Consider the following 26,541-nt stretch of genomic DNA (forward strand, 5'->3'; position numbering starts at 1 on the left):
CTTAGTGTTTTTCTTTGTCTCAGTGGGGGATCTCATTCATTATAGACTGGAGTCGTCCTTGGCGGTCTGCGGCTGTTGCCTAAAAAGTTAAAAAAGTACATTTGCTGCCAAAACGATTCCAAGCTACACCTTCTGCGGGAATAAAAAGCAGTATCTCCCTTTCATTATCCCATTTTTTATACACCTCTACAAATACTTTCTTCAGTAACATCCAAGAGACTATATTCAAGTGCAGAAGACGCACCAGTGTGTTTGGTACTGCTGGTAAGAAAATCTGTAATATATCCAATTTTAGTTGCTCAGGTTGCCATGGTCTTAGTGGTGGTACTTGTAGGTTCTAGACTGGAGCTGTGGTGGAAAGTATCGAGATATAAATATAAAAGTACTGTACAAGTATCTGTTCATTTTACAGTGGATAATTTTGACTTTTATTTTCAAACACCTAAGGGCAGGTATCTGTGCATACTGCTCCACTGCATCTAAACTGAAATGTAGAAAGTCATTTTCCTTATACTTCGGCACCTGTTTAAATGGATGTTCATGGAGATCTCCTGCCTAAAGGTTTTGAGTTCTAGTACTGGCTTTGATCCAACCAACATATATTGATAAAATTGAATTTAAAATAAGAAATTAAGTTGTTTCTGTCCAAATACAAACCTTCATCCAGATCACTACATTTGACCAGTCAATAGTTCTAAAATATGTGAAATACATGCTTTTTTTTTTTTACTGAAAAAAGTTATTTTAAGAAGCTCCTAAGTGGCTCTTTAATCTTTGTAGCTTGACTTTTTCACAGTGTCATAAGTCTTCTGTAATGATTGTCTATTGTTTGCTCATGTTGTTTTTAATGTCTCATGGTGCACTTTTCGTACATGTTTTTCCAATATATTTTTAACTACAAATGGCAAACAAACTAACCTAACCTAATGTTTACTCAAGTAATGTTCTTCTCATGTGTCTGTACTTCTACTTAAGTAACAAATCAAATACTTTTTCTACCACTGGGTTAGAGTAACTTGTGAACTTATAGAGAGACTATTTTAATACATCTGTAGATGGCACATTTAATATATGGCATAATGATTCTGCAGGGGATTAAAGACACATATGAAGGTAACTACACACATTTAAGGTGTTTTATTGTAATTGTGCAAAACATTGCTTCATTCAATGCCAATGGCCATAATAACTAAAACATACAGGGCTGCATATTCTTATTCAGAGACGGTAAGCAAAAATAATACAATCTGTTATATACACTTTACAAATTACAATAAACTTTATATAAAACAATTTATTCATTCAACTCTATTGTTGTATTGAGCTGTGTCACAAAACAGCCGCATTACGTCCCTTTTTAGGAACATGCCTTTGTCCGTTACATTCACTTGTTGCACTAAAGTCTTTTATTTATTGCAATGTCCATTCAATGAGGTAGACATTTTTGGTTGTCTTCTTCATGGGGAACAAAAGCAGACAGACATCTTGTCAGCTAAGTACTGGTTCTTCTTTGTGTGTTGGAATCAGTCCTATTGTTGTCATATGGCTGTTCATATACACTGTGTTCTGAGTCTCTGGGGTGGTCCTCCTGCTCTGAATCCGAGTCTGGGGCAGTGTAGGGGTTTTCATGGAGAGTCATTCCGTTATGGGTCACTGGTGGTGGGATAAAACCAGGGTAGAGGTCCTGCTGGGGTCTCCATGGAGCTTTCCCAAATGTGCCTGCAGGGGAAAGAGGAGGGTGTTATTGAGAGTATCAAAAAAGGTCTTGGCACTTCTTCAAACTAAAGTTGAAGTATAACATATTTGATCTAAGCCTGTCATGATAATTACTATATTGACTTATCAACTTGCCTATATGACAAATGGAATAAGGATTTTTGGTGGTCAATATGTGTTGTGTGTATGTTTCTCTTAGTTACTGGGAAATTTATAGTTATTTTTTGGCTACCTGGTAAGATTTGAGCCGTGGAAAGTTGAATTAATAACTTCTATGACTCATTACAGATGCAAACTAAGTAGTTAAGTGTTTCATTCTGTTATTTATTTATTGCACCTCATGATTTATTTATTTTTTTTACCAGTTTTTTTTATCAGTGGCATAAATTTGTTTCAGTATTACTGTTTACCATCTATATTTACTTCAGGAATATAATGTATTGAAGTTGAGAATTTGTTATTGTCATGATCTGTCTATTTTCACCCTATAAAATATTAGACATAGTAAAACAAAATGCATCTTTAATGGTGGAAGTTTATCTAAACAAAGTTGTACTTCATGTTTTATGTGAAGCTATTGTTTATGTTAAGCGTTTTTTTTTTTTTTTTTCAAAATAATGGAAAAAGGGAACATAACTTATTGATATTTAAAGATCTACATATATTACTAGACTACAATTTTTTCAGTACAGTAATTTGATATTTACCCATAAAGGTGTTATATGAAGGGAGGGATTCTGTTCCATAATCACTTGTGTCCCCTTCATCCACAGATACATGACGCTCACTATGTTGCAGTGACTGGCCATTATGGAGGCTGCCATTGGGCATCTGCATTAGCACTGAAGAGGAGCAAAGGTCGAAAGGCTCAGAGAGTAGGTAGTCCCTTCGTTTGGAGCTGGGCAAACTGCCAGTATAGTCCATGCAATGAGGTTTTTGATCAAGTGAACAGCCTGGATGGAAAATGCAAAGTAAGTAACATGAAGAAGATAGAGTAGAGATCTAGTATGGTTTATCATGATAACTTAAACTGTGCTAAAAAAAATACCTGTGTAAACATCAGAGGGGTCATTGGGATACAGGTTGTCTCGTCTCAGCAGTGACCCAATAGGTCCTTGATAATGACAGAGCAGGGGGTCAATGGCCGCCTCCAAATCTGTTTCACTTCCTGTATCAAGCTGACAGAGCCCTGCATAATTAAAGACAACCACAACTTTAGTATTCAAAACATCCCCAGTTTAATCAATATGAATATGAATACATATGTAGTTTTACCATTCATGTCCTTGGGTTGGAGATAAAAGCCACTGTACTGATGACTGCTACCACTCTCTGATGGGATATACCCATCTTGGCGATCAGCAAGAGTGCCCTGGGACGAGAGGTAGCTGGGAATGTCTGCAGGTAGGTTGGTTTCATCTAGGGTAAAAATACACAACGCACATTTTTAAAGACTCAAGATGAAATGCAAATGAATCTTACAGTTAGACCTGTCACGATAATTACTGGTACTGTCTTAAGTGTTGCATTCTGTAATGTATTTATTGCAACTAATATTTTTTAACAATATTGTACATTTAGAATACTTTATTGGGATAATTCTGCTTTATAGTTTGGTTTCAATATTATTGTTAATCGCCTATATTTACTTCAGCAATACATCACAGAAAATGTGTTATTGTGACAGGCCTACTTACAATTATGATATATCTATTTTTTGACATTTTAAAAACATTTCTATCTTCAGAAACCTTACCTGTATTAGTGACACTGCAGTTCTCGTTCCTTCTTCGTGTGTGGTAAATGATGACCACCCAGACCAGCGAGGTGCCCACCACACAGCACACCACTGCTATGATCACGATTCCTACAGTGGCCCAAGCATCTTCGTCTGTCCCGCCCACTCCCATAATGCCGACACCAACTCCGCCTTGGACTCCAGGATCGCAGTTGGGGTTTGGTAACACGGACAACCGGACATTCCCTCGCTCTGTTCCCAGTGCGTTGGACATCTCGCAGGTGTATTTTCCAGCATCGGCTTCAGCAGCGTCCACGATAATCAGAAGCTGGTTGGCGGCTGCAAAAAAGTGTCGCTCCGTGACCAGTAGGGGGCTGTCATCTTTGGTCCAGTTGAGTTTTGGAGGAGGACTGCCACCCGCGATGCACTGAAGGACTGCAGTTTCACCTTTTGCAACGGTGCGGTCCATAAGAGGCCTCAGGAAAGATGGTGTTTCTGTAGAAATAAAGAGGATAAATAGGACAGCAATAAAACAAGTATATTTGGCTGTGTTCTTAAACTTGTTTGTATTTGATAATAGACCTTTAGGGGGAGGGGTCTATTCGCACAACTGTGGTAATAAGGTGGCACATAACCTGGAAATTCACATTTTCCATTGTTGTGATAATGTAACGAATGCATCATTTATCTTGTACAATATCAGATATCATAACTACCTAATGAATCTGAATGATTTTAGAGTATTATAACAAATAAAACTAAATTTGTAATATGAAAAACAACTTACCAAGCACAGTCAGAGTAGCATTGGCAGAGATGGCTCCTGCAGTGTTCTGAGCAGTACAGCTGTAAACTCCAATGTCCTCAGTTTTAACATCGACAATGAAAAAGACGTCATCTTCTGGCATCACATGCATGCGGCGTTCACGGGCAGCTGGGAAATCTGTGCCTCCGTCCTTTTGCCAGGCGATCTGAGGTGAAGGGTGTCCCACTGCAGCACACTCCAGTCGGGCTGTAGCTCCAGCCCGGATGCTCAGGTCCATGGGCATTTTAGTGAAGGAAGGAAGCACTGAGAAGAAAAGATAATTTTTTAGTATTAACTTAATAAAATAGTATAATAAAATCATAAATAATAAAATGAATAATATATGCAGCAACCATGAGCTTTCTAGGTCTTAAACATAGCTGACACATTGGCAACAAATGGACTGATCTAATGTTGTTATAAAATATTATCTTATATTCATATTATTTTATAGTGTCACTTTATGTTATAATATTGCAAATGCAGTACCAATGGACTGTGCCAAAGGACTGCCGCCATAAGAAATAACAGTAGTAGTATTTCCAAAGTCTTTTATGTATCCCACAAAATAAATAGAGATCTACATGCCAGCCAACTCTATATAGCCCTAAGCCAAGATAAATGGTATTGAATCACTTAATCACTCACTGTTGACAGTGAGCCTGGCCTTGGTGGAGTATGATGACCCAAAATGGTTGGAGATGACACACTGGTATTTGCCTTCACTGGAGAAGTCAACATTGCGCAGTTGTAGTGTGGTGGTATACTCCGTCACTTCTGTGTCCCCGCCTGCTCCTCCTTGCACCCTGAGGTGGGCCTGATTGTGGATTTCAACATCGTTCAGGACTTCATTGTCTTTTTTCCAGGCAAAAGTCATGGGTGAATCACTGGAGCTGGCCGCTGAACAGACAAAAGTGACGTTTCCACCTTTAAGGGCTGACTGCGTCTCCGGCTGCACTGTGATCTGAGGCTTTGGAAAGTCATCTACAGAGAAAAAAGGAATATTTTAATACATTAGGAAGGCATAATGTAATACTAAAGAGGGAGGGGTGGACACTAACAGTAAAGTTAGCTAAGTTCAAGGAGTCTTTATTACTTCAATTTGATTTTGATTTGTCATTTAACACAAGCACACAGAGACCACACAAAATAATAAACAGATACAATGATTACAGAAGAAAGATGTATTTTGTCAGGTAAATGTGTTTTGTCATTCGCTGTCCTTAAGATTATAAAGGCTTTATTTGATGCCTGTTTTAAGGTTAGCGAAATCACTACCATATGCTATACTTATATTAATAAACACAGACACATATTCAAGGCATTCAATCTTATGATTTCTTGTAGCAAGAAGAAAGAGCTCACACCGAGCCTGCACATATTTTTGACTGACTTGGAAAATTATGAACCTGGTAAATTTCCACAACATTTCCATCAAAAAACTCATTGGAACGTGCCAGCATCGGGAAAACTGTGTATAATCTGGGCCAGTTTTACGAAATGGAAAAACAGTTTCAAATAAACAACACTTTTTGATGCCATCAGCCTATGCATGTGTGTATGTTTGTGTGTGTGTGCATGTGTGTGTGTGTATATGCTTAAGCACAACACAGAATGAAAGCATCACTCACCGCACACAAAGTCCTCTTGGCTGACAGAGAACACGCTCCTGCCCTTCAGCATTTGCGGGTGGGCACAGCTGGCGTTGACGCAGGACAGGAAACTCTGCTCCGCCACCCACACCGGGAACCACTTGAGCTGGCAGTCGCACAACAGGCTGGAGGTGTTGAGACGCCTGGCAATGCAACACATACAGAAAGACATCAGTCACTCCAACATGCACTGCTATGGTTTACTGGAAAACTACAAACCTATACTGTATATGTTTTATAGAGAACAGCATATGGAAAGGAGTAGGGCTATATGAAGGCTCTTAACATTTTAGTAACAAAACTTTTAAAAATGCATGATCAAATGGAAAAATCGTGGGTACTTGAGAAAACTGTATGGATATGCCGATAGACCTAAAATGTATTTCATTTTGTTTAATATTCATTTCAAGTGAAAAAAACAAGAGATACTAGATTATAGCTAAAAAACTAGTTTCCATCTGCAGGGCCTGATTGGCAGAAATAAATCATACAATGCAAGTACATCCAATCAACAATAAGAACAAGATTGAGGAATCTGAAGTTGTTCATAAATTCCATAGAATCACATACACCAGAGGACTTGTTAATGCATAATCAGTATTAAACAGCATATGGATGCCCTGAACATTTGACTAATGGAACTGACATCCAAACTAATCCATCTAAGCTACCTCTGTAGTTTTCTCTTTTAAATTTGGACTCTACTATTAGCATGTAACTCACACACTGCTGGCCAATGCCATTTTCCCAGCCGCCCATAATGACTTTCACCTGGGGGCCTGTCTCACATCAGCGCTAACAAAAACTGCCCTGCAAAACCAAAATACTCACAGCTCCTGCAAGTTCTTCATTTGAGAAAAGGCGTTTGCTTGGAGGGACATGATGGCATTATTACTCAGATCCCTGTGGGAAAGAAACAGAAAATGCATGAAGATTTATAGCTTCATTCATATATTAAACTTCCATAGAGTGAAGAGAGGGAAGGAGGCCAAACTTGAGCTGGGAAAAAACTCTAATTAGAATCAAATGTTGTACACACTGGTGATCAATAAAGCCCCAGAGGAGGGATACTGATGGCCGCCTTTTGTCTTTTCCACATCAAAGCAAAGCAATGAGAGGAGACGACTCGAACAAACAAGCTCTGTGTGACTCAGCCTGCTAAGTTTACAGCTTGGATTTTGGCAACAATCGCTGAAACATAAGGCCATACTCACAGGTGCTGTAGAGCGTCCAGTCCGGAGAAAGACTTCTTGGTGACAGAGCGGATTTGGTTTCCCTGCAAAAATCTGGGAAAAAACGCACACAATGTGATCAGTATTCAGTTCAACATATATGCTATAAGAGTTTCACGGGTCAGTGGTATTAAACTGGTGTGAATGTGGGACACTGTTAAGATTTTAGGATTTTCTATTTTAATCTATTTAAGGAGAACGAAGTTACTTAAAAGTACACAATGTAACACAGTATGATGCGGTAAGAATGCATATTTATATATTATATATTAGAAATATTTTTGAGCACTGAAAACACCTATCATTGAATAAATGGAGCAGAAAAGTGACATAATGCACCTATAACACATTTTGGGGTTTAAGTCAGAATTTGAACCCCATATATCCCCTGACCAGTTAGAAACTACAGACCTATAAATGGCTGTCATGAACTCTCTATATGTGATCTATTTCTGTAGAACCCCCAAGTTACCTAATTTACTGATGTCAGTGTACTTTATTTAAAATCCATATGACTCCATCAGTTGGAAACCACAAACATGTAACAGGTTGTCATGCACTTACAGTTTCTTGAGTTTGTCCAGTGCAGAGAAGGGGCCGTTCATGTCCTCGATGGTCCAGGAGATTTCATTATTTTGGAGATCCCTTTTAAGAGGAAACAAAGAGAGACCGCCTTGTAAAAACACACGCCCAGAAAACAACCGTGCTTGCGATGTTAATAAAACTTAATACAGCTTTGCGTTGAGACGTTTAAAATTATATTCAAAGTGGGCCAGAGCTCAACAGGAAGTCCTTCCCAGCTTTTGCGGCAGCGCCTTTTTGTCGAGTAAAGCAGAAACGGTTTTACAAGGCGGTGCTGCAGCATTAACATGTGTGCTGCATCTAAAGGGATAAATATACTCTGCGTGTGATTCAAATATGTTTGTGAGTCTTGCACAAAGGAGGTCTGCCACAGATCTGCGAGCACCATTAAAAACATAATGAATTTTCAATCCTTAACATATTAGGCATGTAGCGTGCTGGAACTTTAGCTGAAACAGGTTCAATCTATTTAACTCCCATTGGCTATTGGTCTACATAGCTCTAACCATTTAACTAAACTAACTAAACTAAAGTGCTTGGTTTGTTAAACTAAAACTGATCAAAAGTAGGAATGGGTGATATAATGGTTCCAGTATCAGTATCTGTGTGGTATCTATTACATTTTTATTTTTACCAAGTTAAAAAATAATTTGCAAACTTTATGGAAACTTAACATAAATTTGAAGACCTTATTATTTAAATTTTTAAAATGCCTGATAAGATAAATAAGCAAAAATAAATATTGTTATCGACTAATGCATATTGGACCTTTCCTAATAAAAAAAGCCAACTTCTTTACAGACAACTTATCTGCCAAAATCTAAAAAACACCCCTTTAGTTTGCCACCAAAACCTGGCGATTACTGTTGACAGCCCCAAACTGCTGCATGGGAAACAAAATATGAGACATTTTATTGGCTATCCGCAAGGGGGAAAATATACTAAACAACCAAACATGCAGACGCCGAGCACAAACACTGCCACGGCCAAGTATTTCACAGAGAAATCATATCCTTTGATCCCTCAGCTGGTCTAATGTCTTCAAATAGTAATTTCCCTCCACTGCATGTCTGGTTATGGCTGACTGGGACCGAGGAAGTCACTCTGTAGTTTATGCGTTGGGGGCAGTGCTATCGTTTCAAGCCCTGAAGCAATCCACCTAGCCTGCGCACCTGCCCTACGATGACCTCAGCGTTACAACACACATTTGGTTTGAGTTAGCGACCTGAGATTTCTGGAGCCTGTTTGCTTGCTTGCTGTGGGAATGGGAGGGGGAGAGGGAGAGGGGGAGGTGTGCCTGTGTATGCACAGGAAAGCTTGGAAAAGGGGTCCTGTTTGAAGAAAAGGGGGGCGTTGAGGTCGGCGGGCTGTGCCTTGTAGAGGTTTTTTATGTGCGCTTGGAGACCTCAGTGCAGTCATTTATTTCCCATCCCCAAAACAAATCAGGCAGGAGATTTCCACTCAGCCGAGGGATTGATGGTGGAGGTGGCACCACGATACAAAGAGGTGGGAGGAGCTATGAAGTGCTCTGGTAGTAAATGTTTTCTATAGGTTTTCTATAGTTTATTTATGGCACATGGCCATTGCATTGTAACGGTTTATCTACTCCACTCAACTTAATTGCACTGATTATAGTTTTTGTTCAAGTTGTTTTAGCTAACAAACTTTGGCTTGGGATCAAATTACCTCAAGCTAAGGGTATACGGTTACAAAGCAAATAGGTTTTAGATAAGATGTAGCAGAGTGAGAACCAAGACCTATTCTGATTAGATGAGAAGTTTGAGTTTCTAAAGATGGAAGTTTGAACCCCCTGCTTTTACCACATTCTTGTTCAAGTGCGCAATTGGTACAGTATGTCTAGATATAGGTGTTTTGAAACATAAATTCTAAAACTTCACACACAAAATCAACATAATTAAGCACTAAGACTTACAGCATCTGCAGACTGGAGAGGCCCTTGAAAGCACCGTCTGCGATGAAGCTCACTCGGTTGTTTCCAATGTGCAACTGGTCGAGTAAACTCAGGCCCCAAAAACTGGACTCTTCAAGTCGAGACAGATGGTTGGATGACAAGTTTCTACAAATACACATAACATCTTGGTTACCATGTGTGTCTAATATTTACTGTATATTTTAAAACAGCACACAGACAAAATATTTGGAAAAAAATACTGTTAAAGGTCACAGGTGGCGTCACTTGCTTGACTCTGTGGAGATACACTAGTTTAATGTCATACTGTGGAACATTCTAGTCAAACCAAGAACGTCTCTATAGAGATGAGCAGTGCACTAGAAAGTTTCACAGTGCACCTCTGAAAAAATGAATATATAGACATTTGAAGTAAACTTAGATGAGAGTGAACCAGATAGAACGTATGTTCTAGCTGACAGGCTCCTTGTTTACTTTTGTTTTGACTGATAAAAAAAAAATCTGGGTAAAAGTAAAAAGAAAATGTGGAAAAAAGGCAAAGACATGGCATACTCTGAAGTGACCGCTGCTGCGAGCAACCACAACAAAGGAAACCAAATCTGTTTCAGGAATGTGTCTATGGTAAAATCTGTGAAGACTGTGGCTGAAGCTGTTGTGATGGAAAATAACAGCCTGATAATAACATCTCCAGAGGGAATTGGAGAGATTTGAGCAGAAACATGCCTTTAAAACTATTCTGTCAGTTAATAAATGTGATCTCTCTAGCTACAGTATAACTATATTTAATTGTGATAAAAAAAAAAAAGTTGAACACAAACCAGATGTTTACTGCTGCACTCCTTTAAAATAAATGAAAAATGTAAATGTAGTGCCAATGTGGTATGCATAAACAGGTCAAGTCTCAATTATTTTCTTGTTGCACAAATCATGGGCTTGTGATTCATTTCAAATATAACTAGAAATATATACAGAAAAATGTCTAGCACAACAGTTACAAATGGTAGTATTTTAATGGTGTACTGTGTAATTATCTGGTCGAAGGTTCACCACTTCCTTGTCTTCACGGAAATGTTATTGCTTTGTCTACAACATCTCACAGTATAACATTAAACTCATCTATTTCCATGGAGACAAGTATTCGAGTCAAGTTACAGGTCAGATCTGTGGGGATTCGCGCTCACTCACTGTAGGAGTACATGTTTTTCAATATATTTTTCAACACTGAAACACCTATCATTGAATAAACACAACATAGATGTGTTTAATGCCATACTGTGAAAACTTTCAGGCAAACCAATAATATCTCCACGGAAACAAGTTTGTGGTGAACCCTCTACCAGAAAAGTTACACAGTGCACTTTTAATTTAACGCATCACTTGTTGCATAAATAATTTCAGAGCAGCTAGATATAAGATAAAGAAAAAGTAAGAATAATATAGTGTACTTAGCTTCTTCTAGCAGATATAAAACAGTTGAGTGATAATAGTGATAATGACTAGCTAATAATAATGACATCTTCAAAAAGAAAAATTAAACTACACTCCTATAGTTCAGTGTTTTGGTTTTAATGACGCCAGGGTAGAGTGTGGCGGCAGAGGGCTGTACAGTATTTTTGGCATGCGCGGGGCTTTCATGTTGGCACAGCACGTTCAGAGTTGGAAAAACACTCCTCTTTGTCCCAGTTTGTGCGATAGTGAGAAAAGGCCATGGGGGTAGTGCCAGAGAGGAGCAGAGGGCGACGCACTCAAGTGTTGGGGGTGCAGGAAGTGAATGAAAACGTGTGGGGGGATAATGAGAGGGGCGGGGGCTAAAAGGTGGACTTACAGCTCGTTGAGTTTTTGGCAGAACTCCCAGGCCTCTGGTCGGATCCGGCTGATGGCGTTGTGACTGAGGTGGAGCTGGTGCAGAGTCAGGAGCCCGTACAGCCAGCCTTTGCTCACCTCTGTCAGGTTGTTGTAGTCCATCTGCCTGTAAATGCAAATTGAAAGGTTACTGGCACTTGGACAAGGAATAAGAAATACAGTTGTGTGTTATGTATGAGTTAAACATATGATAATAATATATGTTATGTATTATTTATTATTATTGTATTATTATGTATTACATTCAACTTTATTTGGTAAAATTAAAGAAAATAATTTGCCACCTGATTGCTAACTATTAAAATGACAATTCAAGGCATGTAAGAGACTCTCTTTTGTCATCATTATTGGCCATATTTGAACAGAGTAACATTGAAATTACTCCAAAAATTCTGACATTATTATCTATATTTTCATATTTCCGTAATAGTATTTTGAAATGATGGGGGTAAAACTTACAAGATTTCCATGTTGCTGAGTCCCCAAAAAGCTCCATCCATGAGGCGGCTCAAACCGTTCCTCTGCATCTTCAGAGATCTCAGAGCGTGAAGACCATGAAATGTCAAACCTTCAACTCTACGAACACGGTTTCTACTCAGGTCTCTAATAAAGAAAAGGACATATTTTAGTATATAAATATGTTAATTTATATTACTGGCTAATGAACGGGTCCCATACAGATGCTGGAGGTTGGCGAGCTGAAAGATCTTTGCTGGGATGGAGGACAAGCGGTTGCGGTTGAGGCGTAGGACCTGCAAGCTGCTGGACAGGTTAGTGAAGCAGCCATTCTCCAGTGAAGAAATACGATTGTTGTTCAGGTACCTGAGTGAGAGAAACAACTGTAAACACACTGAATAATATCAAACAGTGGTGCCTACATGTTTCTGTTCCATGTTACAAGTGTATGAATCCATCAGTGTATTGTGGTGTGACCAGCGGTGACCCTTACAGGTTTTTGAGGGGCAGCGCAGGGAAGGAGTTGGCCTTTAAGTCCACAATGTTGTTGTTGCTGAGGTCCAGGGTTTCCAGAGCTGGGAAGGGCCTGAGCTGCTCCATAGAGATCTTGGAGATCTTGTTGTTTGCTCTGAAAATACAGACAGATCGCTCCAATAAATGACAAAAATACAGTATATTTGACCAGCCGTTTACAGCAGCTTCATGTTTCCACATACACAAACAGTCAAGTCTCTCAATTAGCCTGCGGTATTAAAAATGACAATCTCTCACACGCTAAACACTTGCCACCCAGAGCGCTCAGGCATGTGTCTGGCTGATGTTGCATTTTTTTTACGTCAGCCGACAAATTCTTCACAATGATCAACGCCGCTGCTCTGACAACACGTCCAAACAGCCTTTCTCTTCAGCGACGTGTTATTTTGTTTATAAGGTAATTACTAACAAGGTATTTAAAAAAGTAACCTGCCAATTACTTGGCTGATGAATACCTTTCTCTCAGTGAAAGCATGCCTCAGCAGAGGCCGGCAATTTCCTGAGCTGCACGCCTCCTAAATTGCAGTGCAGGGACTGCTTAGTTATAAACAGAGTGGTACAGTGCCCCCTTTGTGCCGGAGACTGGCAGCAGAGAGAGGGGTAGGGGGTGGGGCAGGAATTCCCTCCAACACAGACTACAGGCCTCGTTTTCAGTATTCATCAATGTGTACACTCACATCAGCTACACCTTACTGCTTACAGAGCTACTCATTTACCTTTGCTCAGGAGAATTAGTAATGCTACAGACCATTTTCCTTTAGACCTTTTTTTAAATAATGGTCTACCTGTACTGTTACTATTGGATTTATGCCCTCCTGTGCAGGCACTGTCAGGTGCACGTAGGATTTCTGAGTGCCTTATCTTGTGTAAAACAAGTGGTTCTATCATATGTTTTTCTGCATGGCTACAGCTGGGCTGGCTGCTCTAATCTGCAGCTCAGGTTTTCTATTCATTTCCTGCACCTGAGGCAGGAGACATCATGGCACCATGGCACGGTGAAATGGAGATGTCTCACCTATTCACCGGCCAATGTAGCAGCGCATACACATCTAAGACTGACCTACTTCAGCAAGTCTACATCACTGAAAAACCACCTGGACACTGCTCAACATTAAACACAGAATTCTGTTCAGACCCAATGAGACCTTCTGTGTGCATGTTTGGGGCTGTTGGCCTGTGCACTCCAGCCTTTAGTCAAACTTGGTGCTGAGCCAAAAATCCTGAGGCTCACAAAGCACACCATGTATGGTACACTTATATGTTACATAAATTGGATTTGAATGGTGAATAGATTTTTGATCTAATAAAGGCTTTCTGAATTAAACTGTGAAAGCATGAACACACCACTCTGTCTGTGGAAACGAACAGCTAATGTTTCATCCAATAGGGCTTAATTGTGTTGGATTGGATTGCATTACTTACAATTATAATAAGAAAAGTGTGCTTCAATCAAATTTATGATCATTCATGCTCAAGAAAGCTCATTTCAAACATTTACAATGGACTTCAAGTGGGTATTAGTACAAATGATCTTTGAATGTCAATCACAAATATTGGGATATTTTCAGCTAAAGTAAGTTATAATCACATCTCCTTTTTGACAATAGCAGTGGCACAGGCAGCTATTGTTTGGAGATTTGCAGAGGCCTTTCCACGCACCACAGCCCCCAGGCCCAGCACAAAAGCAGAGCACACCACCTGTATCTCAGTTTTCATGTTCCACTGACTGTTCGCTGAGAGAAGAGGGGCGCCGCTCACACAAAACCAGTCTTTCCAGTTTATCCCCAGGGGGAACAGTGAGGCACAGGGCTTTAGAGCACACTTCCTGCCCCAGGACACAGAGAGAGAGGGGTCCCAGTCTGGCAGCTGAAGGCTATAGAAAACCTATTAGTTTAGTTGTGTGTATCATTTACTTTATCCATACACCTGTAAATGTGCTTATTAATGAACTCCATTTTTGTTTACATCAGTGTAGTGCCGTGTTATTATACTCAGCTGTTTCCAGGTGTTGAACTTGCCCTTATTATGCACAACTAGACTACCCCTATGCTTTACAGTGATCACAAAATCACTACAACTTTTACTCATCATCTGACATGTTATAGAAACTTGCTGTTGTAGTATTACAAGTACTTTGTTGCTCTCAGTGGAAATTAATTTCAGAAATGTCAAAAAATATCTCCATATACATTTTTTGTGAGGAAAAAATGCTATTCATTCAGGAAAGTTGTAAATGTATACTAAATCAATGTTTTGGTGTAGCCACAAGTATGATTTTCTAACACATGATCAGCTCGATTTCCCAAACTTTCCAAACCACCAACAGAGCGCATGCATAAACCAAAGTAGTAAAAGATCTGTATTTCTGGCCCTGAGTGCTCTCCGTCTAACCACAGCCACAGACCCAGAATCTGCTCTTACATTAATTTCAAATCTTAATAAACCAGTTTTTTTCCGTTGTCATCAGTTGCATTTTGTTCACTCAGCAACTGTAAAAGACTTCAAAATCTCCTAAAATGGAGAGTTGAGATTGTTCTAAAACTGTCATGCAAAGCTGTTCATGTATGTGGTATTTCCTATTGGAAAAAGAAGAAAGTTTGGAGAAGCCATATGATGAGTCTGCTCGCTGCTGTGGCGCCTGTAATGAAAACCAGGGCTGAGTTCACTGCACAGAACTTATTAAACGGCACATATCTCCCTCACATTCAAGAGTGATCAGCTTTACACGTCTGCTGACCAGAAACTGAGCTGAGCAGAAACACAGATCATCATGCACTCTTACACTTGGGGCAGTAAAACATTTTAGTCTATAAAAAAAATCTACTATTCATTTAAACTCACAAATTGTGGGTTTTGAGTTTGAAAATGTTGATGATTCAACTTCATTAAAACACAAATGAAGTCAATGGTTTGAAGCCAAGGAAGTGGTCAAACCTTAAACTGTAGAACTAGACTGAAAAAAGACATTGCATCAATACTATCTGATTAAAGGTTAACTAAAAGTGTTGACTATGCACATATACTTTTAGTTGTTTTAAGAACTGAACATACAAACAACTGAAGACCAATAAGCACATTACATTAAACAAGTATTGGAAGCAACCCTACTGCAAGATTGGTAAACTACCCTAACTCTAACTCATAAATGTGCCCGCTCTACAGACATATTGTTTTGGTTTAACTGCAAAACTTAACTAAAAAAAAAAAAAAAAAAAAGTAAAAAAATAAGGTACTATTCACAATGTTGTTATGACCAAGTGTTGTACCACTTTTTTATGTCCCAATATACTTTAAGTCAGTAAATCTTGCTGAAGTACAAGTGTTGTCTGATCTTTTTACAGTCTGGGAATCACTGCTTAAGGAAGAAAATGAAGTCAGCCAATCAAAGTAATCCTGAGTTTAAAGTCATGGATTATTACTTTAATGGCCAGTTTGTAATTGTCTCCTACATCAAGGCTGCATTTCCGAGGCTCCCGGTCCTTAAGCCTGAAGTTGTCCTAATCAGAGCAGGAATCTCCAGGTCATTTGTCGCACCCCTTGAACACAGGCACAGGGGATTTAGCGGCGGCCGCCTTTACCCCCTTCATAAATTCCAGGGAAATTGTTCAATTAATTAGGATGATCACGACTCAATTACTACCAGCTGCTGGGTTAGCACCGTTTGTTTTTGCTCTGAGCTTCGGGGTCAGAGGAGTCGACGAGCGTTGCCGCCATGTCTGCCTGCCTGTTTGAATAAGTGCTATTTGATACTCTGCTCGGCTTTTTTTTTTTTTCGTTTTTGGCTTCTCTAACCCTCCCAGCTCGGAGAAACTGAAGGAGGGAGAGAAATTGTGGAAAACTGGAGGGAAAAATCACACAGGGAGAGTGAGGGAAGAGGGCGGCTGCCAGCATGGCTCACTGAGACTGGAACATGTGTGGGGCTCTGTACTCCAGACCTGCATTTTTTAAAACCACTAGGCCCTCTTCATCTATTCTTCATCATTCCACTTGACATACATTTTTTTGAGCATATTTTTGATAGCAAGAAGTAGGGCTGCCTGATTTAGACATTTTCTATTGTGATATTGTCATGATGATTAAATTTGCGGTATACTGTAAGTTTAAAAAGTAGGATTCTGCTCAGAGTATGCATTGTAAACAACTCCAGGAGCGCTAACATTTGAGAGAAGACTGAAGTATGAACTAATAAACTAATACAAGAATCCAAGATAATTTCAGATAATGTTTGTAGAGGTATAAGCTAAAAGATTATAAGACAGGATACTTTGTTCTTTGCAGAGGACATTACACTATCTAATTAATTGCTGCTTTTGAGATTTGAAAATTGAGATTTCAATTTGATTGCTATATAGTGTGCAGTTTTACTAAGTACTATTAAAAAATATAGAATAAAGAGATCCAGGAATGATGCAATACAACATTACCAGTCTAAGAACAAAGTATAGCCTGAAGTGTGACACATTTTCGCTTAACATGTAAAAGACTATTCCTGCCAAATGCTTGGAATAAGACGAGCCTCATAACGCCTTTTTATTTTTTGTTCAAGGAAAGATAAAATTAAAACTACAACTATTTCTGAGTGTGTGCACCACGCCAAAGTTGGAGTTGGTGTGAATGCTCATAGATGACTGTGCTGGTTGTGGTTCCACCAAACTGAACCTCCTTTTATGAGCTCCATATTTCACAGCATTCCTGCATGTCAGCATTTGGCTGCTTAAACTTTTTTTTGGGGGGGAAAGTTGTTGTTTTTCATTCTGCTTTCAATTTTATCTGTTCCTGGAGTTTGTTAAAGCAAAATGAACAGGGTAGACTTTGGCTGAACCACGTTTAACAACAATTTTAGTTCTACTGCAGACAGTGTAGTTATGCAAACATTATATTGGTCAATCAATTCCAATCAAAGTTGTTTTGGCAAGATAAAGTCTGATCCAAAAGGCTGAAATTGTATATAAAGTGTCATACATTCTCTTTGAAAGCAGAGGAAGTTCTCCAATACAGTTCTCAGCCTTACTTTTTGTGAAATTGTTCATTTGTTTCTGTAAATTCTTTCCTTATCTGATTATCTAATAAGCAGTTAAACATTCTGTTTCTCTTTCTATTGTAAAGAGTTTGTTTTGTTTTATTTCTTTTCCTACCAGATTAGTTTAGCAACAGAGTAGCTTGTGAGCTTTAGTACATCTTATAACTTTACACATCCTTTCTATTACATATTCACAGTTAAATGTCTCTTTGAAAGTCTTACTGGAACCCATTGAACAATACGCAGAAGTACAGTGAAAACTTGGCCTTGCACTGGGATAGCTTCACTGTCTGCTGGGATTTCTTATAGCTAGAGGATCTGAAAACAAACAGTGAGTGTCTGACAGCTGAACGCCCCATGGCAACAGTAACATCATGTTGAGGCTTGATGAGGAATAGGCTCCATTTAGCTGCAATACATTCTTCTGCAATAGCTTCACGAAACTTGGTTTTCGATAGACAGAATAAATTGTTGTGGTTTTACACACTAATATCTGGTGCTTTTGGAGAATGCACAGATTGAGCAATGCTATTCCCGAACAATTTCTGGTTCGTGTCTAAATGCAATGAGTTATGACAGGGGTATGTGCGCTGAAATTAATGAATAGTAATGAATCATAGCATTCTGAATTTACTTACAATTAAAATTAAATACATTTTATTTTAAATCTTAAAATAAAAGGTATTTAAAGAAACTTTTCAAAAACTTTTCTGATGGGGGCATGTAGGTCTGACTTTCTCCTGGTGGTGTTTTCATCTTGTCTCAATGGAAATACATAAGATTAATGTCATACAGTGCAGCATATCAGGCAAAACAATACTATCCACATGGAGAATAGCAGCTGACTGAATAGAAAAATGAGCTACAAACAGAAAGAAGAGGCCACATGTAGCATGCTACTCCCCCTGCTGTTTAAGGAATACAATTACTTGTCAAAACTTCTAACAATAAACCCGAAGTTATGTTCTTACAATGTTTCTTCCTCCTCCTCCACCATCACCACTCCTCTGCCTCCAAGTTTAAAATAGCCCCGTTGCAGCGTCAGACACCAAACAAAACATTTCCATTTCTCATGATGGCATTTGTCTCTGAGTGTGAGTAAGTCTGGGGCAGTCCGCCATGTCTGCTACAACTGCCCTGTCTGGGAAAGTGCTTGGCCAAATGGACTTAAGGAAAAGGGGGGGAAGGGAGGAGACAACAAACTCTCCTCTAACCACCAATGACAGCATTAAAACCAGCCAAAAGCTTTGAGGTGGCTCTACTTACACAATGAGCGTTGTGATGTTCGAAGCAACAGGGCCGAAGTCAGGTATCGCCTCCAGTTCATTGTGGTTAAGTTTTCTGTGTGGATGGAAAGAGAAATAAAGAAATTGAAATATGACATTTGTTTATGTGGATAAGACATAAAAGTTACTATTAGAGCCATAAATGCAAATTCCATTTGTTGTATTATTAGCATGTGGTTGCCATGGTTCTTTAACAATTTGTCTAGCACAATGTCTTAACATGTACACAAAAATCCATTAGCATATTTTGCCCTAGAGTAAATATGAAAATGATCCTCTTTCCTAACCATACTTCGACAATAACTGTATTTAAAGTATCCTGGGAATTTGCTGTTTGTTCTGAGCAAATTTACAATAAATTTTGTAATTCTGCGACTGCAGTCAAAATTTACATGTATAAAAACGTAGGTTGAAGAAAGACAAGAAAGATGTTTCAATACGAGTACTATTGTAAAAAGATGACTGCATTTTATTTTAGTTGACAGAATTCATTAAAGAATATCCTAACAATATTGTCCATAAGTAACAGCTTGTTCTGTGGTTTGCACTAAACTGGAGACAATTCAGAATGTCTTGTGTGCCCATAATTGTACTTACATTTCAGTCAGATGTTGTAGTTTGGCAAACAAAGCACTGTCAAGCACCTGCAATTTGTTATGGCTCAGGTCCCTGTGAAGAAAACACAAGGAGAAAAATGAGGGAAAAGTACATGCTGGGGAAGTGTATTTCAGGTCTGCAGTGCAAACATAATTACGCTCTAATTCCCTGTGTTATTATGCATTAACACAGCGAGCAGACGAGAAGTGGCTCTAATTATGTGCCAAGGTTTGGAGACATGTGAAGATTAAACAGGATGGTCAGGGAGCGCAAGATTTATTACTTAAATACTACGTAATGTCAGGAGGAGCTTCTCAAATGGCATCACCTACAATCACCACCAAGTCCTATCAAGTCTGTAATTTAGCCAAGTTCCCAGATTTGAGGATGAAAGTTTGACAAGGAGCCAAGCTGGTTGAATCCTTGAAGGTTTTGAAGCGATATCTCTTTTCGCAAGTTCAGGACGTTTTGCTCTAAATATCTCCAGTTGATTGAAAGTGGTCCAAACTAAACTCCCTTACAGAAAGCTGCATATGTTAAAGGGGTGCGTTGGAGAAGGGAGCCAGGGCACACTTCATCTCCAAAGCATGAGCCAACACAGACAAGTGATAAGTTATTAGGGCTCTGGGTCTATGTGGTGAAAGCAGAGAAATGAAGAGTGATAAAAACAGACATGATTTTCTAAGTGCATTTTAAAGCTGACTAAATACTCACACAGTTTTTGGACTTCTTACACTTAAGCTTAACGGATATTGTCAAGAGGCTAAAGTAGTTCAGGAACATATCTGAAATTTTTTGGTGGTGTGAAATTGTCTGTGAAAAATAAAGTAGTGTTTCAGGATTAGATATTAGTGTAGAATAGCTGTGCATTAAATATAAAGAAGAAATGTGATTAGAAGGCTAAGTTGGTGCTATGGTCTTAGGCATAAAGATACAATTTGCTATCTATCTATAACTCATGGTCAGTTATTACTTAAAATCACCAACCTGTTTGATAATTTGCTGCGTAGCATGCCATATACAGTACGAGACAATGATACATTTCTTGACAAAGGAAAACAGCCTTTGCTTGTAGTCACTTAATTGCTTTATTCTCTATAGGCCCAATATAAATTCTTGTCCAGTCGTACTTCTCATGCTTCTGTAGACCTCTACAGGCAATAAATTTAGTCATGCTTGGTAAATTGTCGGCCTATTTAGTGTTGTCATGCTACAAACATTTCAAGCACAATTTTGGTACTTAGGAAACGATACACAAAAGTTTAACCTGTTCGTGTTCGTGTCTGGGTATGGACTTTATTGACAACACTAGACTATTATTACACAAAGTTATACCAGACTTTTTCACTGGCGAATATTCAGTGAACCCTTCTCTACTCTGTCCTATTTGAGGTGTTTTGAATGTTGACCCTCCTCCCCTGCCGCTGCCCTCCTGGGGGTTGAGACTCTGGTTTTGTGCTCTGTCTTTAGCTGGAGGAGTCTGGAGAGCAGAGCACCGTGAGCCATAAAAAAGACTGGAGTTATTGACGCTGTTGCGCACGATCAACGCTGTGGTGCCAGACGCTCTTTTACACCCCCCCCTGCACCCCTCGCTCCGCACCTCGCTCATCTGGAACCCATCAGGGCGTCCCGGGAGGAGAGGGAGGGGAAGGCCCGACCACTGCTAATGTATTCACAATGCTGGAGAGAACAGAGCCTTTCAAATGTCTACAACACCCCTGTCACGTTTTCTATTGCCCGCGTCTGGTCTTTGGTGGAAAGTTTAAAGCTGCACTAAATTTTCAGGTGTCGTAGTCAAAACAGTACTATTATGGGCAGGTTACTTTACTGGTTTATATCCTATTTGTCTATATTAACTTTTAATTACACCAGACAAGGATGTATCATTTCTTTACTTTGCCTTTTAGTGGCTTTACACAATCAGTGTTTTGTATTGTAAGCAAACAATAATATGTAGAGAACTGATAAGACTCGTTTCTATGGCATCTGATAATTTGCTAAAAGTTATATGCTAGTCAGAGGTCAATTAATTCTTCCTGTAATGAAAACTATGACAAATTATGACACAGCAATATTTAAAAAAAAAAAAATCAAGTAATGTAGTTTGTTTTGTATATTACTATAAGGTCTGTCAAATATATTGATACATAGATATTACTCAATATTTAAAATAACAGAACAGACTTAATCTAGTCTCTAGCCTCATTGTTGTACCAAACTCAGTACTGAGTGTAGAGTTGTTTCCTTGGTTTGAAATGTTTATATTGTGACAAATGTAATTACTGTAGACCACTCTTGGATGAATGGAGGCTTGCATTGACCTAGTATCAACAGGTCCTTAAGCTTTAACCTTGAACAGCTTCTTGTAGACTGTAGGGAAATAAATCACATATTTTCCACTTTAAAGTTTGTGTGGGAAACTTTAGCAACTAAAGCTAACCTCATCTTTTCTTCCTACAGCTGCATGCTCTTGTTATTGTTACAGTCCCGTGGATGGTGGGGGCATATGGGATGGTGTCCTATCATACTCCCTGATAAAGGCTGAGTAGCTCTGACACTTCCACTTCCAGCACAAAGCACCCAGATAACAGTGTGCAGAGTACAAGCCGTGGCCTGTATCAGCTAAAACTCACCACACAATGTTTTATCAGCCCTGGAAAGTCAAAATGAATGAGGCACTACTAAATATCACAAGAGCTGTCATTAACATTCAGATAGAGCACTAAAGCATTAATGCATTTTGGCTCCAATTAGGTGTCCAAATGCAAAGGAGACAACTTTTATGCATGTGTTTTCTTTTCTTTTTTAATGGAGGAAACTTCCAGTGTTAGAGGACATAACCAACCACAACACACACATAGGGAGCGCCAATATAAGATAATATATTTCTAATAATTTACTTATTATTATTATTATTACTTGACAACAGTTAAACTCAGCAATGCAAATGCCCTAACCCTCATTAGTCATTATTTGAAGTTATAACTTTTAGTATCTTTCTTCAGCATTTATAATTTTCCCAATAAAAAACAAACATTATTATTCTTTAAAAGTTTGATCCAAGATGACTTTCCCTCAACGTGGAACCTCTAATAGCCAAAAGGCACAAGGCTTGGCTTTAAAACCTTTGGCAATAAACTCCATATGTCGGCCTCACCTCCCCCAATACTTTCTCCTCACTTTGTTGGAGCCTAATCCTTCTCGCTCCTTATTAACCAGGACCATCGCTGGCTCTGGACTTCGCTAATTCAGCAGAAATAATGGGGTGCCGCAAAACAAAGGGTCGGCAGGCTAAGGGCTTTAAGATGTGCTGGAGAGCCACTCGTAAATTAGCATGCCAGAGTGCAAAGCATTTTCCCCCATGTGGAACTTTTTTCTTTGGGTTGGAAGGCTGTCCTTGGTTGAGAGGCTCAGGCTGGGTTTTGTTTGCTCTGGCAACGCCAACTTTCCACTGCAGCACATTTTCGAAGAGGAAAACTTACCAGTAGAGCTAGTGAGTAGTGGTGGACCAAGCCTGAATGTGGACAATAAAATCAACTAAAGCAATAAAAGTGTAGTAGGAATAATTATCTGTAAAGTTGAAGACATTGAGGAACATGTTGTAAAAGCTGTGATGCAGACCTCAGAACCAATGGACTTTAAAAAATTGGGAAAACTGCTTGGACTAGTCCAGTGATTTACGTCTTTATGGCTCTGAAGTCTTCCAGCTCCATCAAAGCTTCACCAACTCTGAGGAATTTCACCCCCGCAACTCAACACAATGTAAACAACCACAAATCTATGAACGCAATACTATTACAAAAAGTGATCAAACCACATAGACAAACATCTAGTTATAGACAAGTATTACATGTCTATAATGGCAGATTGGACTTTCCTACATCAAAAGTATTAAAACTAATCCCAATAACAGGTAGTATGTCACCCACAACAAAGCACCAATAGTTTTGGAATCTAACTATCTGTCTGAAGAGGGTTGCTGATCCATCTACACTTGACAATAACAAGAGAATTTATGATAATCCTAGGTAACAAGACACAGACAGCTTTCATCACAGTGAATGATGCTGTAAATAAAATCTGGGTGAACTGAACGGCTAAAGAGTCACTAATAAAGAGCATCACCCTCAAATTCTGAACTGTGGGAGGTGTGAAATGGTCTTGTCAAACATGAACAGTTTTAGCAGACTAGGCCTGTTTTCGTGATTCCCTGTGACCTGGATGCCACTGAAGGAATGCAATGATAACACATACATCATCGAGGATTACTAAGATATATAAGCAATAGTTGAGTTTTTTCGCATAAACTTTATATAAATTAAATAATGTTGACTTAAATCTATAGAGGGATGGACCAGAACAGAACATTTCTGCAGGTATAGCTTTGGCACTTTTAATTTTCTTATGAGTGACTTTTTAGATTAAATCAATCCCAATTAGGCTACCCCGGCAACTACCTTTACTTTTACTACTCCAAATTTGTTATCAGTGGTTATTCCTACTAAACTTTGATTAAAGTGACCATGCAAGCAGTGGAATTCCACCCTAAGGACTCCCTCGTGCGAGTTTCACTCTCGGCGCTAAACTTTTACGTGGTTTATGGGGCATACACCAAATAGACCACAACAGGAATGCAGCTCATCCCATCCTTCGCCCGTAAAAATCTTCCAATAAAGCCGGAGGTGTGAGCGCTCAGTGCTGCTCTCACTACCTGCTGTTCTCTTCACAACAGTAGAATACAACTGCTGTGTGGGTTTACTTACAGCTGAACGGTCCATTCCGGGATGGTTTCTGGCATTTGGCCCCTTTTGAGCCGACTACAGTCCACTAGCTCTCCAAAACACGCGCAGGGTGGGGGACACGTCCTGATTGAAGCCACACATTGACGATGTAGACCCCAAAACACGAAGAAAAAGACGCAAAGCCTGGCGACCACAAGGCGAGGCTGCGTAAAGGAGCGCATTTTAGCCACACAACACAACAGGCGCTCCAACAGTTGGATGGTGAGGCGAAGCGTATCCAAAGTAGAAAAACCTCCTAAAAAGATGCAGGTAGCCTCTTTAGTGGGAATTAAATCCAATACGGTCTTATTTGAATCGTCCTGGGAAAAATAAACGAGAGAAAAGCAAGCGTCGAAAACTTTCCCATTCCTGAGAAGAAACTGCGTGCGCCTCGCTGCTTCTGCTGTATGGAACTTGTGTGGAGTAGGATCCCCACAGCCCAGCGTGAGCGCAGAGCAGAAGTATGCGGGGGGGAGGGGCCGAGGAGCAGTGTGGGTAATGTAGTCTATTAAATCCCTCCCCAAAGTGCTAGGAGTTTGGGAGTTTGTAGGGCATGTCTGAACTAAGTTTATTGCCCAAAGGATACCATACTGTGGACATTTTAAAGCAAAGCATAAACAACAGGGTGCGGAAAGGTTACTCAGTGAAACTTAAAAAAATACATATATATACAAATTACACATATTTATTTAAAGTCTAATAGACTATTGGTTTTATGCCACAACAATTATAAAGCAATGAGCCTACTCTTCATGCACTTTTTATATTCCAGTGACTAAAAAGTTAGTTTTTTTTTTTTTTCATTTAAAGTAAATTTTTAGATATCTTGATTCACTTCAACAATATCTCTTTGCACTGATAGCACTCTTTGCTGTATGTGTTTGTATTTATATTCAAAGTCTTATGTTTGCATGACCTTATTTTATTTTATTTTAGTTTAGTTTGTCATAATTTCTACTTTATTTATTTTTATACTCTATTATTATTCATTGTGTTATGGTGCACCACATCACTGAAGCTAATTCCTAGTTTTTTTAATTGTGTTCACCGTTAATAGCAATTAGATTTATTGTGATTCTTAAATAATAAACTGTATCCTACAGACTTTCTGACCAACTTTAATGTTTCTTAAACAGCACAAAACATTGACCTTTCCCTGAGGTATAAGTCCTAACATGCTTTAATGTAGAGACAGATAGGGTCTCATTTGCAATGTAAAAAATGTGGACTGCTTCACCATTTACACAATAAAAAGCTTCATGTGATATTCATGTGGGAAATGTGTCAGATCCCTCCAGGCTTAATGATCAACCATTTCCTTTTTGACCAATGACACATTCACATGTTCACTCACCTCACACATAAAAAATACAGTCCTGTAAGAACACGTATACATAATTGTTTACTAAGTTTGTATCCCACTTGCTTTTTGTTAGTTGCTAAACTTTCACTTTCACAATGTTGTGTGTTTGTTCCATAATATGACATTAACTCCATGGAAACACGGAGGTAACATCTCCATGCAAGCGGGTAGCAAATCCAACAGAAAAATACATAATACACCTTTAAATTAATGTCTTGCCAAGACCATTAATATGTTTTTAATGAGCGCCACATGAGAAACAGAAAATATTGTGTAGGGCCGGGCCAAAATGCTTAACTCAATTCTGCATAATATTAATTGTATGTCTTTATAAAAAGCAGTGTTCTGACCAAGCAATGAAAAAGTCAGGTTGCCTTAAAACAAATGCTGCAGTGCATCTTTAGTCCATGCATAAGATAAAATTATATAATATGTTTATTTTGTAATTCCAAATTAGTTTAAATGGGCCGATCAGACTTAAAAGGGCCAAAGGGCCATATGTGGCCCTGAAGCTGTACAATGCCCAGGTCTGCTTTAGGCCTAACTATGGCAAAATCACTTCTGTAATTGCTGTATAAGCAGCATTAGAAGTGTAATAAGACCCTTGCATTTGTCTGTGTTATCACCATGTCCTATATAATCTAAATGAAGTGATAAAGAGTCCTATCTGCATCCATCAGTGACAGATATGAGACAGTGCTCCTCACCAGTATGTTAATGTGGAGATGAGGGGATGTTTTCCAAAGACTGTTAGTGATAAGCAGCTGCCATTGTTCTGAGCCCATGTGTCTATGAAGGCTTTATTACCTCACTGATGGCTGTGAGGAGGTGTGAAACTGGCCTTTGGTCATTTAACACTGTTTTACAAAACAAAGACAGGACAAGACAGGAAGGGGAAAACATGCCACTTATTTATACATAAATAGCAATAGGCAGATAATTTTTAGCTAATCATATAATGTATATATTTTTTTCCAATTGTTTTG

General features: G+C 39.0%; 1 protein-coding gene across 1 annotated transcript; it reads right to left on the bottom strand.

The window, feature by feature from the left end:
- Window positions 1–1,166: 1,166 nt before the first annotated feature.
- On the bottom strand, window positions 1,167–24,587 carry lrig3 (leucine-rich repeats and immunoglobulin-like domains 3). The gene is made up of 19 exons (XM_020926471.2): window positions 24,175–24,587; window positions 19,412–19,483; window positions 18,795–18,869; window positions 12,468–12,602; window positions 12,197–12,340; window positions 11,978–12,121; window positions 11,481–11,624; window positions 9,659–9,802; window positions 7,708–7,788; window positions 7,126–7,197; window positions 6,743–6,814; window positions 5,891–6,054; window positions 4,908–5,243; window positions 4,242–4,523; window positions 3,473–3,949; window positions 2,992–3,135; window positions 2,765–2,905; window positions 2,424–2,669; window positions 1,167–1,719 (listed from the first exon to the last, which is right to left on the bottom strand). Exons 1-19 carry the CDS (start codon window positions 24,372–24,374, stop codon window positions 1,493–1,495), a joined length of 3,300 nt encoding a protein of 1,099 aa, XP_020782130.1. The 5' UTR covers window positions 24,375–24,587; the 3' UTR covers window positions 1,167–1,492.
- Between the last annotated feature and the right edge of the window lie 1,954 nt (window positions 24,588–26,541).

This window comes from Boleophthalmus pectinirostris, unplaced genomic scaffold (assembly GCF_026225935.1).
Source record: "Boleophthalmus pectinirostris isolate CB_2022bp ecotype Guang Dong unplaced genomic scaffold, ASM2622593v1 HiC_scaffold_18, whole genome shotgun sequence".
Classification (NCBI taxonomy): Eukaryota; Metazoa; Chordata; class Actinopteri; order Gobiiformes; family Gobiidae; genus Boleophthalmus; species Boleophthalmus pectinirostris.

Coding starts and splice junctions, on each gene's coding strand:
- lrig3 (XM_020926471.2), bottom strand. CDS start 24,374: ATGCGCTCCTTTACGCAGCCTCGCCTTGTGGTCGCCAGGCTTTGCGTC. Junction 18,870..19,411: donor CTACAACATCTGACTGAAAT/GTAAGTACAATT, acceptor CCATCCACACAG/AAAACTTAACCACAATGAAC. Junction 9,803..11,480: donor TGCCAAAAACTCAACGAGCT/GTAAGTCCACCT, acceptor GTGTATTTGTAG/AAACTTGTCATCCAACCATC.